Source organism: Teleopsis dalmanni, chromosome 2 (genome assembly GCF_002237135.1).
Source record: "Teleopsis dalmanni isolate 2A chromosome 2, ASM223713v2, whole genome shotgun sequence".
NCBI classification, from domain to species: Eukaryota; Metazoa; Arthropoda; class Insecta; order Diptera; family Diopsidae; genus Teleopsis; species Teleopsis dalmanni.
In genome coordinates, this window is record NC_051847.1 from 213298584 (window position 1) to 213318701 (window position 20118).

Below are 20118 nucleotides of genomic sequence, written 5' to 3' on the forward strand. Positions count from 1 at the left end.
GTCACCGTTCGGCTATGAACAGATTAATAAGTTTGAAATTTTTAACTCCATTTGATATTAGAAAATCCTCCACAAGTGACACTTCGGGCTTCATGCGAAGAGTTCGGTTTACAGCACAAAAGATCTGCAGTGCTGTGCTTCGTTGGGAGTCAGTATCTTTTCATTTTCGACGTATTGAAAATATGTTAATGTTAACTACTTTAGCATAATGTATAACACTTTTTAAGGGAATATCACAGTTTCTTAATATTTCTATTTAACATACTAGACTCATGCGTCTAATCAGTAACCAATTTCCTATGAAAATAACTGCTCAGTGTTTTCCAATGAAATACCATAATGAGACTCGCATAATCTCATAAGAAAAAACTAATTCCATTTTTTTTAGTGTTATTTGAGTTGACCAAGTGCAATTTTTCCAATAATTTAAAATATCTCAAGAACACACTTGGCAAGCATTTTTACCAATTTAGCACCTTTTATGCTAATGAATAACAACTTTACTTGTACAACGCCCACAAATTTGCATATAAAAAAATGTTCAAAAGTAAATAAAACAATGATAAAATCTCAATAAAAAATTACAAAAAAAAAAAAATGCTAACCCAAATAAAAAATAAAAATAAAATAAAATTTCATTCCAAATGCCAGTTGAATATCATTTGTAAAATTTTATAAAGCAAATATTTTTCCTTGACTTCATTACATATAAACACCGAATCGTGCCTGTACAGAAAGAAAAGAGAGAGGCCTTAAATGTATCTATCTTATTGTCTTTACGGGGTAACTCCATCAAGCCCCGTCACCCGTCACCCGTCAGTCAACACGCGGCAAAACAAAACAGTGACGACGACGCGTGAAGTCGCGCGTGATCTGCATGCGTTCACATGCCACGTTTGACTTAAAAGCCTGCCACGTCTACGGGGCCTTAAGCGTACCCATTAAAACTGTAGCAGCGCATAGGTGCATATGCTAATATTATTTTTTTCTGTTTTTCCATATAAACATACTATATATAATTATTAAGTATGTGTGTTAGTTTTGGTATTCTCTTCGTATGCAGGATTTCAATCAAAATCGGGCGTAGGTTAAGTGTTCCGAGCTGCTCAATACTAAATTTATCGTGCATCCAATTTATTTTTTTTTTTTTTGATTCGAACGATTTTGTTAAGTCTATTAACGATTTAAATTGTTGTATTATCTTTGCCTTTATAAGGTATTTTATTTACTGACAAAAGATTGCAATAAATATGTGCCAAGTGCTCACTAAGTAGCTAGAGCTAGTATAAAAATGGCAGGGGCTATGTTTATGTATGTAGTTATCCGATAGTCAATAGGTATGAAAAATCCGCTTTTTCTTCAATATATTATCAGAAATCAGAGAAATCTCAAATCAGAGTAATATGCTCCAATATAAATCTAATGTCTTAGTTCTCTTTAGAGAATCCTCTTAGATTGTTTAAGAAAAAGAGCTTTGGAAACTTAAAGGTTGCCTGTGTGAATAAGAAAGTATATATAAATAAGAAATCTTATATGAATAAGAAATATTATATAAATAAGAAAATGTAGATACATAAAAGTATGGCGAAAATATTATGGATAGAATACATTTGCAATGAGAGGTCTTTAAAGACCTACACAAAGCTAGAGAAGTGTTAGCAACATTTAAATCACGAAAAGTAGCCAGTTTTATTGTCCTCTTTTAATAACTATTAAAACCGACAGGTACATATTTCAGCGTAAGATTTTTATGTGTTATCCTAAGAACGAATCATTCTAGGGGTCCTGTATAATTTAGAGTTATTGAAAAATCTCTCCCACTTCTCTAAGCTCAACAATATTGATGTATGATCTGTCAAGGTGTCTGGATTGGCTATTGATATATATAATTCTACAAAACCAGATCTGTTTCTTTGAATACACTGAACAGATTCCGTTCTTTGTTCGATTTAATGAAATGATATGGAGATCCTAAACTCATTTTCTGGTAATCGCAGGGCACAAGCTGTTAAAATGGACAAACGTTTTACTTTGCAGTTGTCAGAATCTGCAGGTACCGTGTTTTTTGCCATGTAAAGTGTAGTTCATAGTACCGATATATTACATATTATATCTGTACTATCCACCTTTCATAAGTGATTGTAGTGGGTAAAGTAGATTCGAAGCTATATACGACATAGGTAGGAAAGAGGTACCATAACTCCTTGATTATGACATGATTACTTGCTGAAGAGTGTTTGTACTATATTATCAAAGCTCTGTTAATCTCGATACCTGATAGCATGCTTTAATTGTTAATATAAATGTCAGATAAGCAGTTACAGAGTTTAGGATCAAATATTGAACTAAAGCCGTGTTAATCTGGATACTTGATAACATGCTTTAATTGCTAATATAAATGCCAGATAAGCAGTTACAGAGTTTAGGAACCACTATAGTATTAATATAGAACTTCAGAAAGATTTGACTCAGATGTGAAGTTTTCCTAACTCGTTCTTCTATTTTTTTAGTGCTGTTAGAAAACAGTTTTATTCCAATTCACATCATTTTTTCTACTATTAAAAATGATTTTACTTGATCTTCTCCATATGCACCCTCAAACAAATCCGCCTGTGGTGAACCGTATGATTTCGCGCAATTGCGAACCACTTCACACCAGCACTCGCTTGGCATTGCTGACCTTATTCTTATATGGCTCGGTTCGATTTAAGTGTCTCTGTTCTCCGTTCGATTTGTCGTCATGCGGTTTAGCGTGGTTCGTTGGAATGTTTTTTTTCTTCTTATGTGCGCGTTGCACTCGTGTGATTTCTGTATTCTGTTATTGTTGTTGTTGTTGTTGTTGCACTGCATTTTATTGGAGGAGTTGCAATTGTTGTCTATTGTTGGCATTTATTGGCTTATTGGCACCCATTCAAGTGTGTGTTTATGACGTTATAATTATTTGTAAAACGGCTTGTAATATTGTGGCACTCTGGCAGCGCGGCAGTGTGGCAGCGTGGCATTGTGGCATGGCAGGCAATTAATGTTGGCGTTCAACAGTCATTTTTCCTGCTTAACATGCAATTTAATTAAAATGTAAACAGTTTTATGCAAATTTTACTGAAACCAATAAAAGAAAAAATAAATGAATGATACCCAAGAAAAGGGTGATTTTGGCCAATTTTATTACTTAAGCAACATTTTATCGAATGCCATTAGGGAAGCTGAGCAGATTTTACTTTAAAGTGCATATAAAAAATGCTTTTTTTATGCGCTTGCGATATTTACGACGACTGCTGCACTTGGTTGTTCCTTGGCGTTAGCACTGGCAAACCTGCTGGCTTCCTTTGGAGATAGCATAAATTGCACAAGCCACAGCCATAAAGCCAAGCTTGCTTACTGCAACCGTGAGGGTAAATTTTATAAATAAATAATAAAAAAACTGTAAAAAATTTTAAACAAACTTCATGAAATCAACGCTATCATTCTGGCCATAAAATTGCAATAATAAAAATGATTTTATTACTTAATCGCTGGAATTAGTTGCTGGTAATGTACCGCGTTTTATTATGAACCTGCAGTCTTTCTCAGGTTCCACTTCAACGTGCCACTGCTTGAGCTTAAGCTACTGACTTCCGCTTGCTCGTATCTGGGCCTCGGCTAAGTACCGTAAATAATTTCGTTGTACAAAAAAGGAGCATTAAATTAATGTTGAAAGACACCGCTTCACTACTGCATGGCTTATCCATAATTGTATTTATATTAATATTTATGCACCGAAACCCTAAGTACTTCGGTGACTTTGTTATACTAAATTTGGTCAAGTTGCAAGCGTATTTCTTTTACTACTTTTCCGCTATCACAGTTGTAATTTTTCAGTAGTAAATATAAAAAAAACCATTCCTTTAACAAAGAAATCATAGCAATATTCTGCAAATAATTTGGTCTTTGAGATTAAAAAAAAAAAAGAAATTATTTTCAAAGTGATTACTTGACACTTTTAAGGAAGTTAACCCCACAAGTGTTCTAACTTCAGACCTCCTTTTATGTACATTTGTTTAAGAAAATAGTTTATAGTTTATATATATTAATAATTATACGATTTATTAAGTCTAAATAATTTAATAAAATTATACATATGCCTTTTGGGATTTCCACTATAAAATCTAAAGCTATAATCTACGCCTATAATAACAATATATCTAAAGAACCGAATCTATTCAGTGCATCCAAAGAAACAGATCTGGTTTTGTAGAATTAAATGTATCAAAAGCCAATCCAGACACCTTGGTAGATCATGCATTAATATTGTTGAGCTTAGAAAAGTGGCAGAGAATGCTATAATCTACGCCTATAATGTCAATATATCCAAAGAACCGAATGTCTTCAGTGTATCCAAAGAAACAGAGCTGGTTTTATAGAATTATATATATCAATAGCCAATCCAGACACCTTAACAGATCATACATCAATATTGTTGAGCTTAGAGAAGTGGCAGAGAATGCTATAATCAACGCCTATAACGTCAATGTATCCAAAGAACGAAATCTGTTTAGTGTATCCAAAGAAACAGAACCGGTTTTATAGAATTATATATATCAATAGCCAATCCAGATACCTTGGCAGATCATACATCAATATTATTGAGCTCAGAGAAGTGGCAGAAAGTAGGCAAAGCTGTAGGCAATTTGTAGATAGCCTATGCCCAGTATAGAGGCAGCTTAGAATCATCTAACGTCAAGCAAGGCTTTATATTGGGAAACAAAAATATCGATAGCTTAAAACACGTCAATGCCGCTTTTATGGTACCTCTCATATCAGTTTTTGCTTTTATGCAGTGATGAGAGGGGTTATTGCTTTGTGTGTTTAAAAAACTTGAAGTGTTAAGATTAAGATATAGTTAAATTTCAACTTATGATAATATATACAACAAAAACTCGTAGATAGAATCGTAGCTCAAATTATTTATCTTTGTGCTTCGACTTAAAATTGTTTTTTTACAACTCTGAAAGAATAAATTACGGTTGTTATATGTTTTTAAGTATATATTTTATTTTATATAGGATATCAAAAAAAATTTATTATAAAACAAATAAAAATATTATACTTTTATATCAAGTTTGTTACCTTTTGATGTATTGTAATTAATTTCCACTTCATTAATATCAGATAAAACGCTTAAGAGTTTTTGGACAAGCATTGCGTTTCGTTGACTCATTCATTAAAATACATTAAAGTATTGTTTTTGTCACTTACCTGTAAAAGAAAAAAAAATACATAAAATTAAATTTAAATTAATTATTGAGTTATATTATGAATATATATTTTATATGCATCTACTTAAAAGCAATCAATGCATTTGCAATTCTTATCTTTACATCGCACTTCACTAATTATTTCTTAATAAATATTCTGTGCATATTCATGGCATACGAGTATCTGTATCTGTATCTTAACACTTGCTGCAGTGCTATAATTGAATATATTAGCAAACATATTTCAAATCATTTACAAAATCTTACAAATTACAATTATTTTATATGTAAACCTAATATCGCTATTTAATTATAGCAATTTACACTATAAACAATAAGCAGGCATTTTAAGTGCTAATCAACGAAACTTCAATTTATTCCTTATTTGAATAGTAAAGATAGTTAAAACTGTGATCTAATTATCTTAGAACTAACATTCATACATATTGTAAGAGTGGCAATTCATAACTGCATTCATATTACCACTTTAGAGCAATAAAGAAATCCAATGTCTGCAGATATGGATTTGAGAACCAAAAGAATTTAATTCACCTTTCGTTGAAGTTTAAACATAATGTAAATCTTGAGCCATTAAAAAAAGTAAAATATCTCTAATATTCGAAATATTTCTGTTTTGATTATAATTGAAAAATGTTAACAGTAAACATGTTTAATATCGTTATCATAATGTTGAAGTTATTTATCCAATAGATACAACAGCTTACAGTACTGGCATTAAATTTTAATGTTTTGGCACATTAAACTTGCAGATACTTTCCTCCGCAGTTGCCTCTTGCACTCCCGTTCGGTTGTTCGGTTGTTCGGTTCGGTGGTACGCAGATACTGAGGTAAATGGCAAGCTGCTGTCAGTGGTACTGAAAGTAGTTTGTGCCTAACAGTTTTCCTTTAATGTGGCTAATAATTTAAGTATTTATGTTTTTATATCCTTAAGCGTAAATTGCATACTCGAGATACCAATTATTATGGCAATTCTTAGCTGAGTTAAATTATTTAAACCGCTACTTGTGTTGCTATGTGTTGCCATTGTGGCGATAGTAAATTATAGATGCTATAGATTTTATTATATAATAGTCCATTTTACTCTTTACTCCACATTTTTCGAAACGGCAAAACATTTTGCCATCAATCACTCAATCAGTTGCATAGATATAAGATACATTTTCAGTAACAAAAACAGCTTACAACGCTCGGAATTACAAAGTACAACAGCTTTTATTATTCACCTGCCAATCTTCATTACTACGTAGCAGGCAGTTAGTACACCCGGTTGGACAGTTTGAAAGACAAACATGCAAACACACAATCAGCGACAGACGGTCAGATAGAAAAAAAAGAAACTCTTCGTTTTACACTAAATCAAAAATGGTTTAAAGTAATTCACTACGTGGCTCCGAAGTACCAGGACAGCCAACGGTAAAGTAAATTATTGCATTATGGCTTGAATCAAGTAGCACTTCCGTTGCAATTCTATTGAATAATTTACTAGTTGGGCCACTTAAAAGTGTCTACTTTTAACTTCAAATCAAGTAAAAAAAAATATCTTTTTACAGATATTATTTTTTAATTGCAAAAGCCCGTTTAAAAAAAACTCTTTGCTCTTATGAACTACAAGAGCAATTAATAATATTAAAAGTAATAGCTATAAACTTCAGATATATATATAAAACTTTCTTAAAAAAGTATTAGGGAATACCACTACCTGATCTCTCTCTTTACTCATCCTCAGTTTGAATTTACGGAATTGACATATAGATTGACACATCTATTATAAACATTCTCTTCAAATTTTTGGGCAAACAACTTATGGATGTTGGACAGTGATAACGCATATTCCTTGCGCTCATAAAGAACACCAAAGAGTACCCAACACTCGAACCATTTGTGAGAATGCCAAAACTAATCAAATTATAAATCATTGCCTCCACTAGAGTATACTCACTGATTTATGCTACTCGAGTATATGATGAGTATTTATGAGTACTTCTGCTTATATTCTCTACTACTTAAGAAATTCTTTACACTCTTGGGACGATAATTAGCATTGGCACTCATTAACGCAAATACTTATAAATCACCTGTTAACAAGTGGATTATGCAGGAGTTGCTAAGATGAAGAGGAGGTAGAATCTATTAACCACTATCTGTGTCTCTGTCCAGGATTGCAGATAAGGTGACTTCAATGTCTTGGGGATCATTTTTTCACTGGCTTGGAAGAAACCTATCGGATCTCTGCAACTTCAACTGGAAAACCAAATGGTTTAACAAGGATAACAAAGGTTAGCAACTCGCCTCTCTTCGACAAAATTTTTGAGAGCATCACAATGGGTACTGTGGAAGTGTTGACAACTGTCAGCACGCGCCTTCCGAACTTAACCTATAAATCACCTGCTTGTAGAGTATGAGTGCGTATGAGTAGCAGTATAAGAATTAATTATGCGTCATTATAATTGCTTACTATGGATATACTCTAAGTATACATATTAGTACTCATTGATTCCCACACTGTCATCCTTATACGAATACCATCAAACAACAACCGAATTTTGCGTGGAATGCGGTGTAAAAGTCGGCTATTATTTTAAGTAGGTCCAGAATAAATCACAATAATGTGTTGAGTCGTTTCAAACTCGAACTGTCATAAACTAAATTTACACTAGTTGCAATGAAATAAATATTAGTCTCTAATAAGAATGATATTATTTTAAGTACGTCCCGAATAAGTCACGTCGAAAAGTTCTATAATCTCAATTTTTGGATACATTTATATATGTTAGAACGTTGGCTTTCAAAAAGTACCGGTTAAAGTCTGTCAAGATATGGAATAGTTTCGCATATAAATTTTTATGTATTTTGCATGACTATAGAATCTATGGAGGGTCAGTTGATTATGCCCTGGTATTGATATTCGTTATTGAGCTATCAATCAGTCTTAAGTTGATATTTTAAAAATCCACAGAGTGGATTTTCTAAGACCACTGTGGATTTCTACAAATTGATTATTACTATTAAAAAAAATGATAACTTCTATGAATGCTAATAAAATGTATTATTAAGCAAGTTAAAGTCGGCCATGATTTTATTGTTACATAGAACCTAGTTCAGTCAATATTATTTCGTATATATTTTTTTAATTTAATTTAAAAACGTTTTGGCTTTTATACTACTATTTTGGCTCACTGCAAAATTCTGTCTAATGTCGTCTCCAGTTGAAGAACCCGCAAGCAATGAAGTAAGTAAACACAATATAGGTTTTCATTTTCTTTAATAATAAAAAAAAAATGATTCTTGTATAGATTGAAGCAACCAATACTAAAGTCGCAATTGAGGTTTTAGCAATGATCTGTTCACCTTGCTAATTAATAAAACTCTAAAAATTTTCAATGTTAATAAACTTTTATTCAACTTTTTACAGAGAGAAAAATCGGAACGTTCTCCTCAATCAAAAACAAAAAACTTAAAAATATTTGAAATTGAATTTTACTTTTTAAATTCAATAAATGCACAGCCAACTGGGTCGCCACAGTACCCCCTCCTAGCGATGGAGTACTAGCAACAACGCGACACCACAACTAAGTCGACAACACCACTCTTAATCCCGAAATTCCGCTAACCTTGCTGGGAAACGCACTACTCTACCAGCTCGTGTCACTTTCGGAATCGGCAACAGGGATTCACGACTACAATCACCAGAAGTCACTAACTGATCACCATTCAACAACGCTGAAGGCTGACGCGTTTCTGGAACAACCTGTTCAAGATCATCACACGTTAAGTACGCCGCCTTCAACCTATCATTCGAAACAGTCACCTCTCTCCCACGGCAAACAATAACAGACGTCTTCTCATTACGACTCAGCACCTCAAATGGACCTTCGTAAGGCTGCTCAAGTGGAGCTCGAGCACGATCCACTCGAAGAAAAACGTGCTTACAATTAATAACGTCACGCGGAACATACACAGATGGATGACAATGTCTTGTTGATTCAACGGATTTAACCTTAGCTAAAGCCCTTCGCAACGCCGACACAAAATCAGTCTCGGACGACTTCTGCTTGAAATCCGAAAGCATCTGCCCTGGAACACAAAGAGGATTTCCAAACAACATCTCTGAAGGACTAGCATTTAGGTCTAATTTCGGTGTCGTTCGCAATCCCAACAACACAAGCGGAAGAGACTGCGTCCAATTACTTGAGGAATGACATCGAATGGCTGCCTTCAATGTTCTATGGAAACGTTCAACCATACCATTTGCTTGAGGATGATAAGCCGTGGTATGAAAGTGTTTCACTCCAAGCAATCTCGTCAGTTCCCGAAATACAGCAGACTCAAACTGCCGACCCAAATCAGTGGTAATAGCCTGCGGAGAACCAAAACTTGCCACCCAACCGTCGATAAAAGCCGCTGCAACTTCTTCTGCCGTAATGCCCGACAGAGGCACAGCAACAGGACACCGAGAAAAACGATCGACGCAAGTCAAACAATAACGCTTCCCCTGAGACAAAGGCAATGGACCCACAATGTCAACATGAACATGCTGGAACCGACTATCAATATCAGCAAACGAACCAATTGGTGTTTTAGTATGCCGCTGAATCTTGGACTTCTGACACGCAATGCAACTACGCACAAACACAGCTACATCCTTAACCAAACCAAGCCAAACATACCTAGCCTGCACCAATTTCCGCGTTGCTCGAATACCAGGATGAGCCAAACCGTGGAGTTTTGAGAGTACCAGCTGCCGACAGTTTGCGGGAACAAAAGGACGAACACGACTGCCTGACACATCACAGTACAGTTCAATACTCGAATCCGGCAATCTCAACTTCTTCAACCCAACACCATCTTCAGACTGGCTCTTCAGCTGAGCGAGCAACTCTGCATCAGTCTTCTGCCCCTCAGCAATTAACTCAATAACATTTGCCTCCAACTGAACCGTAGCAACCCGAGACAAAGAGTCAGCCACCGTATTATCTGCACCAGCCAGATGACGAATATCAGTGCAATACTGACTAATAAACTCCAGCTGTCTTGCACGACGAGGAGATGCCTTCTCACTTATTTGCCTGAACGCAAACGTTAAAGGTTTGTGATCCGTAAAAATGACGAAATCACGTCCCTCTAATGCATACTTAAAATGCTGGACAGCTTGATAGATAGCAGTCAACTCACGATCATAAGCACTATACTTAGTCTGCGCTGGACTCAAACCTTTTGAATAAAATGCCAATGGCTGAGTCACACCTTTCACTACTTGTTGGAGAACAGCACCCACCGCAACGTCTGAAGCATCAGTCGTGAGCGTCAATTGTGCATCCAGAGCCATGAAGTTAAGCAACGTAGCTTGGGCAAGATCATTCTTGCAAGCCTCAAAAACCTCTACATCTTCTGGAGTCCAAGAAATTACCGACTTATCATTCTTGCGGTTACCTGGTGTAAGATGAAACAACCGCTGCTGATTCTGCACAGCGTTACGCAGAAACGGCCGATAAAAGTTCACCATGCCTAAGAATTGTCTAAGCTGTTTCACCGTTGCTGGCAGAGGAAAATCACGAACAGCTTGAACTTTACTCTCCGGAGGACGTAAACCCTTTGCACTAATAACGTGCCCAAGGAACTCGATCTCGGAACAGCCGAACTTACACTTGGCAAAATTCACGGTCAAACCAGTTTCTCTAAGTCGATCTAAAACCAGTCGCAAATGCATTCTGTGTTCTGCTTCATCTTTTGACGCAATTAAAATATCGTCGATGTACGCAAAAACGAAATTAAGATCACCTAGAGTCTCATTCATAAAACGCTGAAACGTCTGGGCAGCATTACGGAGACCGAAAGTCATAAAGCGAAACTCGAACAGGCCAAACGGAGTTGTAATAGCTGTCTTCGGAATGTCTGCCAGTGCAAGCGGTATCTGATGATACGCTTTCTGCAAATCTATCTTCGAAAACATAGTTTTACCATGAAGAATACTCGTCACATCATGAATGAACGGAATCGGATACCGATCAGGTTTAGTTTGCGCGTTGAGCATGCGATAATCGCCACACGGTCTCCAACTTCCATCGCCTTTGCGAACCATGTGAAGTGGACTTACCCAACAGCTTTTCGAAGGTTGACAAATCCCTGTCTGGACTAAAAATTGGAATTCCTTCTTGGCTTCTTCAAGTTTGGCTCCAACTAAACGTCGGGGACGAGCAAATGACGGCGCACCAAATGTCTCGATGCAATGTTCAACCTTAGTAACTAAACCCATCCGATTTGCACTCATAATGCCTAAATCACGGTATTCATTAACCAGCTCAGCATAAGCTGAAACTGAACCACACACACGCACAGTATCTTCTTGAGACACAGCAGCCTTACCCTTCATCATCAAAGTCGTCTTCGAATCAACTAACCGCTTCCTTTTCAAATCCACTAACAAATCATAGTGATTAAGGAAGTCGGCTCCAACAATAGGACAGCTAACATCCGCAATCACGAACGTCCACGGGAAATCTCTACGCAAACCCAAAGACAAAAGCAGTCGACGCTCGCCAAATGTTTGAATAGGCGTACCATTAGCGGCATATAAATTAACTGATGCAACACTGTTAGCCCTTTGCTTCCAACGACAGAACGACTTCGGTAAAACTGATATGTCCGCACCAGTATCAATAAGGAAAACGGTCGACGTGGCGGGATCTTTAATACTAAGTCGAGCTATACGAACACTAACCCCTTCTCGGCTCGACGACGTAGAAGGAGTGCCTAGTTTTTTGACTGATGAGAGCTTGCCACAAAACTACAGGGCTGCCGACAAGCATTAGCTCTATCACCAAACCTTTCGTGATACCAGCACCAATCTGGATGACTTCCTGGTCGGGAACGAGTTCGCCTACGTCTCCTCAATGACGATCGACTTTGCACCGACTCACTACGACGTAAATCCAAACGACTCAGACGCTGTTCGATTTGCTCAAGCCTTCGTAAAATCACAGCATTCTCAGAATAGGCTGGACAATCAGAGGCTGACGCTACAGCTATCTGTTGAAAATCACCCGCCTCGCAAATACGATCTGCTAATTTCGCCAGTTCTGCTAGTGCCACGTTCGATGCCTGCAGAATAGCGCGCACTTGTGGTGGCAAACGCTTCAGCCAAAGAGACTTAAGGAACTCATCGCTCACCTTGTCTTTAGCTAATGCTGTCAACTCCGTTAGCAACTGTGTTGGGCGTCTATCACCAAGTTCAACTTCTGACAACAACCGTTGAATCTTCCGCTGCTCGCTCTCACTGTACCGCTCTATGATGCAAGCCTTTAAATTAGCGTATCTTCCAGTTTCAGGAGGATGAAGCACTGCATCACTTACATCGGCGATAACACTTGACTCAATCGCTGCTACTACCGTGTTGAACTGTGTGATATCACTCGTAATGGCAGCTACTGCGAATTGCGCCTCGATCTGAGCAAACCAAATCTCCGGTCGCTCGTGCCAAAACGGTGGCACCTTCACTGCTACACGGTTTACGACACTTCCACTATCAGAAGCCATTACTACACCTTCGTCTGCAACTGACATCACAGCTCGATAATTAGATATTTAGCTCAGAAGTTAATATTTCTAAATTTAAACTTTTTCGAAATCACGTCGGGGTCACCAATTTAGCAATGATCTGTTCACCTTGCTAATTAATAAAACTCTAAAAATTTTCAATGTTAATAAACTTTTATTCAACTTTTTACAGAGAGAAAAATCGGAACGTTCTCCTCAATCAAAACAAAAAACTTAAAAATATTTGAAATTGAATTTTACTTTTTAAATTCAATAAATGCACAGCCAACTGGGTCGCCACAAGGTCTTAGACGATGATATTGCTTCAACTGAAAGTAGAGAGATATTTGCTCAAAATATACAAGAACTTGAGAGAGAAATTTTGACATTAAAAGAGCATGTTAATGAACTTGTAGAAGAAATTGCTGAGCTGAAACGGCAGAAAAAAAATAATTTAACCGAAATACTGAGCACCATCGATTTGTTGGCATGGCAAAGAATAAAAGAAGTAACACAAAAAAAACCTGTTGATATAATGCTTCTTATGGAAGTGCTGAAGGAATTTGGATTAGTCGAAGAGAGTATCACCTCTTCCAGTACCAAAGCCTAAGTATATAATTTTAGTACCAACATTAGTGACGGAAAAGAGAACGCTAAATGGAGAACATCATATAATCCAAGTTATATGTGGCATATTTTTTAGTAGTTATTTTAGATATGTTTTAAGAATATATAAAATTTGGAGGCGACATTAACTAAAAATTGAAATACATCTAAAATATTAACTGGGAATTCATAATAAGCTCATTTAAGAGTATTTATATTAATAGCAAAGGATTTATTAACTATTTTCGATGAAATAGTCAAAAACTTTTTGATTTCTTTATATATGGTATATGTAGGATTGTGGGGGAATGTTTGTCATGTTGTTGTGGTAACCTTACTAAAATTCAAATTTATAAGGTGAGTCTGATAGATAATAATCTAATTATATAGGTTCATAGCTCATAGAGAGCTTCGGTCAGCATTATTTAGTGTTCATATACGTCTTAGTACTTGTATTATTACTCGTCTTAAGAACTTCTGAGTAGAAGTTTCTTCAATCTGCTCAGTAAAGAACTTTACGTCAAACCTTTCTCCACAATCCAAACTAATGATGTTCTGGGTATATAAATCGCAGCTATGTAGTCCGATCGTAGCTAGTTCTACAAGATCTCTAGTATTCATGTTTAAATTTTCTTTTAAAGTGTATTGAATATCCACGGATTTTTCTTCCCACTGATCGCGATTTTAAGAGATTTTCATACATTATATTAAGTATTTTATTTAAATGTGCTAACTTATCCATATTTCAGCATCTATTCGTGAGTGTAATAAGTTTCTAGGTACTTGGTGCTTTGAGATGAACCTAACGTAAAAATCGTTAAAGTGCCAGTATGCCTTAGTAGTTGTTGTTGTTTTCATTGTAGTTGTTGTTGTTTAATTTGCTTATTTACTGGAACGAAATGGTTAGTTTCACGTACTTAAATATTTGCTACCGTAAACAATAAAAAAATCAATATTTGAAGTGCATTTCGCTATGCTCCAACCACGTTAACTTACATACAACACTAAACGTTTTAATCTAAGGTAAAGGTTGTTCTTGTTTTTATTGCAGTTTTTGTTATTGTAGTTTTTGTTGTTGAAGTTTTTGTTATTGTAGTTTTCGTTATTCTAGTTTTTGTGGAAGTTGCTTTGTGCTTTTGTGTTACTCTTTCTGTTGTTTTTTAATTTGAACTAAAATTTTTGTACTAGAATTTTCTATAGAAATTTTTGATGGAACTCTACTTTCTTCTCTTTTGGTGCTATTAGATGGCACTTTTTGTTACTGCATTAATTAATTTTAAACATTCTTGGTATCAAGCATATTTTTATTATTTCAGTTATTATTATCCTTTTATAAATACTGTTAAAGGCACATATTTATTTTTTATATTTTCATATTATTTCTTTTATTTTCTTGATGCTGTTGGCTAACAGTTGTAATAATTGTAAAACGTATCTAATCTATGTGTCTAATGTACGTCTTTGATGTAAGCTGAACATTGACTGTATGTATGATTGAAGTTTATGGAAGTAAACCCCTTCACAATTAATATTTACTTCCTATTTAAAAATTTATAATTAAATTAGTATACTATCCTACCAACCTAATTAGGTTGATTTGGCTGATCATAAGTCACGTATATATCTACTGCTCCCAAGTGATATCAGATAGATTCAAATCTCAAGTGGATTTCGTAGTAGATATTTTAACGACTTTAAGAAGTGCTTGAAGTAAGCCACGTATATATCTATTGCTCCCAAGTGATATCAGATAGATTCAAATCTCAAGTGGATTTCGTAGTAGACATTTTAACGACTTTAAGGATTGCTTGAAGTAAGCCACGTATATATCTATTGATCCCAAGTGAAATCAGATAGATTCAAATCTCAAGTAAATTTTACAGTAGATATTTTAACGACTTTAAGAAGTGCTTGAAGTAAGCCACGTATATATCTATTGCTCCCAAGTGATATCAGATAGATTCAAATCTCAAGTGGATTTCGTAGTAGATATTTTAACGACTTTAAGAAGTGCTTGAAGTAAGCCACGTATATATTTATTGCTCCCAAGTGATATCAGATAGATTCAAATCTCAAGTGGATTTCGTAGTAGACATTTTAAAGACTTTAAGGATTGCTTGAAGTAAGCCACGTATATATTTATTGCTCCCAAGTAAAATCAGATAGATTCAAATCTCAAGTGGATTTCGTAGTAGATATTTGAAGCTCTATTCCTGAGACAGAGCTAGCCAGCAGAGCTACCAAGCTAACAATCTAAAGGGTATTTTTAGATCAGACTTTAGTCAAGATCCCTAGCATGTGTCTATCATTCTTCTTCTATCATCATTTTCTTGTTACTAGTATTGTTGCTATTTTTGCTATTACTTTTGTTGCTATTTTTGTTGTTAGTTTTGTTGCTAGTTTTGTTACGAAGATTGTTGCTAGTTTTGTTGCCTCTGTTCTAGTTGTTTTTATTGATATCTGTGTTGCTACTTTTTTTGTAGTTTTTGTTGCTATCTGTGCTGCAACTTTACCTATTTCTTTTTTTCTGGTTTTTATATTCCTAAATTTATTACTAACTTTGTCACTATTTTTTTTATTTCTGTTACTTTTGTCTAACAAGGACTTGACGTTTTTTCTGGTATTGTTGTTGGTTCCTCAATTAATTTTGGGTAATGTTGTTGTTGTTGTTGTTGTTAGTTTTTCAATTATTTTTAATTTTTTTTACTATAATTTCACTATAATTTGTTACAATTTCTATAATTTCTTTTTCTGTTGTTATTGTTGTTATGGGTTAGGTTTGTTGTTGCAGTTTGTGTTGCTAAGCGTGTTTTATTTGTTGTTGTTTGTTTAGTTGTTTTTATTGTTAGTTTCAATGTAATTTATCTGATTTTATGTGTTGCGGTTGTTGTTGTAGTTGTAGTTGTTCTTGTTCATTTCGTTGTTATTTTTGTTCTTTTTTGTTGCACTTGTTGCAATTGTTGTTAGTAGTCTGTTTAGTATGAAGTTGCAGTTTGCTGTCGAAGCGATTTTGCAACTTTAGATATTCCTAGAAAATTTAGCAACATTTTGTGAAAATAAAAAAGAAACGGTATTAAACAACAACAATAAAAAAAAAAATAAATTGTAAATTGCTGTCATACAATTTGGCATGTGCCTTTAAGTAGCAACGTCAACAATGCTGATGTATTGCTGCAATCTATCACAAAATCATCGTCAACATCAAGTATCTTGTATATGAAAGAAGTATCTTGTCTATTTTCAGCAAAGTTTTTTTTTTGTTTTTTGTTTTTGTGTTGTATTTGTTTTTGTTTATCTTTTAATTTTTTCCGTTGTGTTTTGTATTTTTTTGTTTTGTTTTTTATGTATTTTTTTTATTTATTCCTTATGCTTTGGAATTTCGCTTTAGTGATATGAAATGATTTAAAACGCAAATTAAGTTGTAATTGGAAAATGTGTTGCTGTGATATGTTGCGGAGGAAATTACAGTTTGCGGTTTGCGAAATTCTAGTTTTAATTTGAAATCCGTTAAATTGCAGTTTAATATATGCACATTGCCTGGATACAGCAACATGACATGTTGCTGTGATGTTAGCGAGTGACGCAGGTATTGAGTAAGGCTTTGATTTGTTGCCCTTTTAGCAGTCTGCAGTTTAGAGTTTTCATTGATAACGAAGTGATTTTGTTGTTTGGCTTCGTTTGGCTTCGTTTTGCTTGTTTAACCAAAAATGTCAAAGAATTATGACATTAAATTATATATTTAATTATTTTTTAATTTTTTTTAAAATTTTTTTTAATTTTTTTATTACAAAAAAAACCCAAATAGCACGAAATATGTGGAGATCTTAGTGCAGTGAATTGCAAATAACCTTCAGTCATTAACAGCGACTAAAAGTATTAACGAAAACCAGCTTAACCAGAACAAGAACTAAAGGCCAACATGACCCAAACAACTAAAATTAGATTTAATTTTTTATATTAAAAAAAAAAAAACTTTTTTCTCTCATATTTAGTTTTTAACTTTTTCATCTTACAAAAATGTTGCGAAAATAAATGCGCACAATTAAGAAGAAAAACAAAATTAATATTGTAGAATTCTAGTAGTATCTATCCATATATATGTATGTAACATATGATGATATGTACGACTGCTTGAAACTAACATGATTTTTTATGATATACAGGGTGTACCATAACTAGAGACGGTAAGGGTTGTATGAGATCCACACCCTTCCATAAAAATTTTTTCTTAACTTTTTGTTTAAAGAAATAAGCGCATGTTAAGATGGATTAAAAGCGGGATTAATATAAGTTTTAATACTTCCAATAAGAATTAACTATTACCCGTTGTTGCTAACCTTGCTAAACCATCACAACTTCCATTTGGTGTTTCTGCGAGACAAGTGATAAGATGATGATGTTCTGGATAATAAAATTGGAATCTTGAGCGAAGACAATTCAGTTATATATAAATTGAAAAGCTGTGTGTACCCATAACAAATACATGGTTACATTGACATGGTTACATAGACTTCGATACATAGACATCTGTATATAAATATAGCTACATACACATGGTTACAAAGACGTGGTTATAATGGCCTAGTTCTATAGACATCGATACATAGAAGGCTTTACATAGACATGATTACATAGACGTCTTTACAGAGACATGGCTACATAGACTCAGTCATATAGGCATTGTCATATTGGTTTATAGTATTGACATAGTTGCATAAAAATTGTTATATAGACCAGGTTAGGTGGACATGTTTACACAGACATTGTTCCATACATATAATTGGAACCGCTTCAAAAAGGATAATTACTCAACTGCAACAATGTCTTATGAAAATACACAGGCTAAAAAATGTGGTTAATAGACTGAATGATGACAAAAAGCATATGTTTGATGCCGACAGGTCTAACCGTCAGACATGAGTTTTATTTAGGGATTTAAAGATATTGTTACTTAGACACGGTTACATAGACATGGATTATGTTTATGACGTGATGAGTTATTTAATAGATCTTACATCCAATGAATAGTCTAACAAATTGCGGAAAAAGTATGTCACAAAGAAATAACTTGGTTGCTTTTTTTTTCCTATATGGGTATAGAAAGTAATTGATTCCTTGTCGGTTTATGTCATCGCTAAAGTATTAGAACAATTGCACACTGGTTCGTTAGCACTTAAGTAAACATAAGAACTTGCAGTTTGTTAAATTCTGAAAGTTGTTTGTTTATTTTTCTTTTTAATCTACGCCTAAGGGTTCTAACAACATCGCTTCTCTTCACTTCTCTTAGTTATTATATGTTAAAATGAAACATTCTGTATTTTCGTTTTTATATTTGTATGGAATATGGTATATTGTAATATAATTTATATAATTTATAGCAAATGTGTTTTTCTATCTAATCTAGGCCATAGGATCCTAGTGATCTCAAAGTCTACTTTTCATTATTTCTGCACTCTAATATACGCAGCCTGTATATACGAGTTTGTATATGTTTTAATATAATACAAGGCTATAGAATCATAGTGACCTCACAGTATTCACAATTCCCGTAGTTATTGCATTCTAAAATGAAGCACCCTATATGTTCATGTTTATATACATTCTTATATAATGCTTAGCTATTGGATCCTAGTGACCTAATAGTCTTTTCCTCCCGTAATTATTGCACTTTAAAATGTAGTAGATTATATATAATATAATGCTTAGCTACAGGATCATAGTGACCTTATAGTTTTCACCTCCCGAAATTATTGCATTTTAAAATGCAGCAGTCTATATATACGTGTTTACATATATCCTAATATAATATTAGCCTATAGGATCCTACTGAACACACAGTCTTATATTCAAGTAGTTATTGTACTTTAATATAATGCACCCTATATTTTTACATATTTTAATATATTCTATAAATATATTGAAATATCGCAACCTTACAATTAGCAAATTTATTACAGCCAACTTGTGTACATATCTACGTATTCTACGTATTCTTTATGAGTAAAAGTATCTATGCATAAACATTGAAATGTATCTTCCTGATAATAATGTGAGTATATTTTACGCTACAATTATTTAACACAAAATTCTAAATCCAAATAAATCTAAATATATGTATATATATATATATATATATTTTAAAAATAATTTATGAATAAATTTTCTATGCACTTCACAATGCAAATTGAGCATTAAACATATTTAACACAAAAATTGTATTTAGTTATGAATTTGCATTTACTTACAAAAGTACAACATATGCGAATATTTACATATATAAAAAACATATTTAAGAAAATAAAATAAAAAAAAATATTTTATAAAAATATAATAAAATATATGCAAAACAATCGTAGATAAAAAACCTAAACAATAACAAATCAACACTTAAATGCAGAATATTTTTAACATTGTTTAGAATTTCAAAAAAATTCAAGAAAAAATATATAAAAAAAATGGAAATTTATTTTCATATGCAAAATATTTATTTAAAAACAATATCAAGTTATTTTTAATATTTTTAATATTTTTTAATACTTTTAATTTAGTTTAAAGTGCATATTTAAATAAATAAAGATAATGAAACAAAGAGAAACCTTCGTTGGGCGCCATTCATACTTTGGTTGAGTGGAGTGCGGCGCAGAGCAGTTCATTCATTTCATCGTTTTTGAACGTAGACTTTTTCAGATTTTTCAGATTTTTTAGATTTTTTCATTATTTATAG

The 20118-nt window shown here is 33.9% G+C and overlaps 2 protein-coding genes across 2 annotated transcripts in view; one reads left to right on the forward strand and one right to left on the reverse strand.

Annotated features, from left to right (window-relative positions):
- The window catches only part of LOC119685464 (sex determination protein fruitless-like), a 421971-nt gene that overhangs the window by 96107 nt on the left and 305746 nt on the right, over positions 1 to 20118 (reverse strand). The window lies entirely within an intron of this gene.
- Positions 8409 to 13587, forward strand: LOC119685472. The gene is made up of 3 exons (XM_038099758.1): positions 8409 to 8484; positions 8549 to 8581; positions 13093 to 13587. Exons 1-3 carry the CDS (start codon positions 8449 to 8451, stop codon positions 13396 to 13398), a joined length of 375 nt encoding a protein of 124 aa, XP_037955686.1. The 5' UTR covers positions 8409 to 8448; the 3' UTR covers positions 13399 to 13587.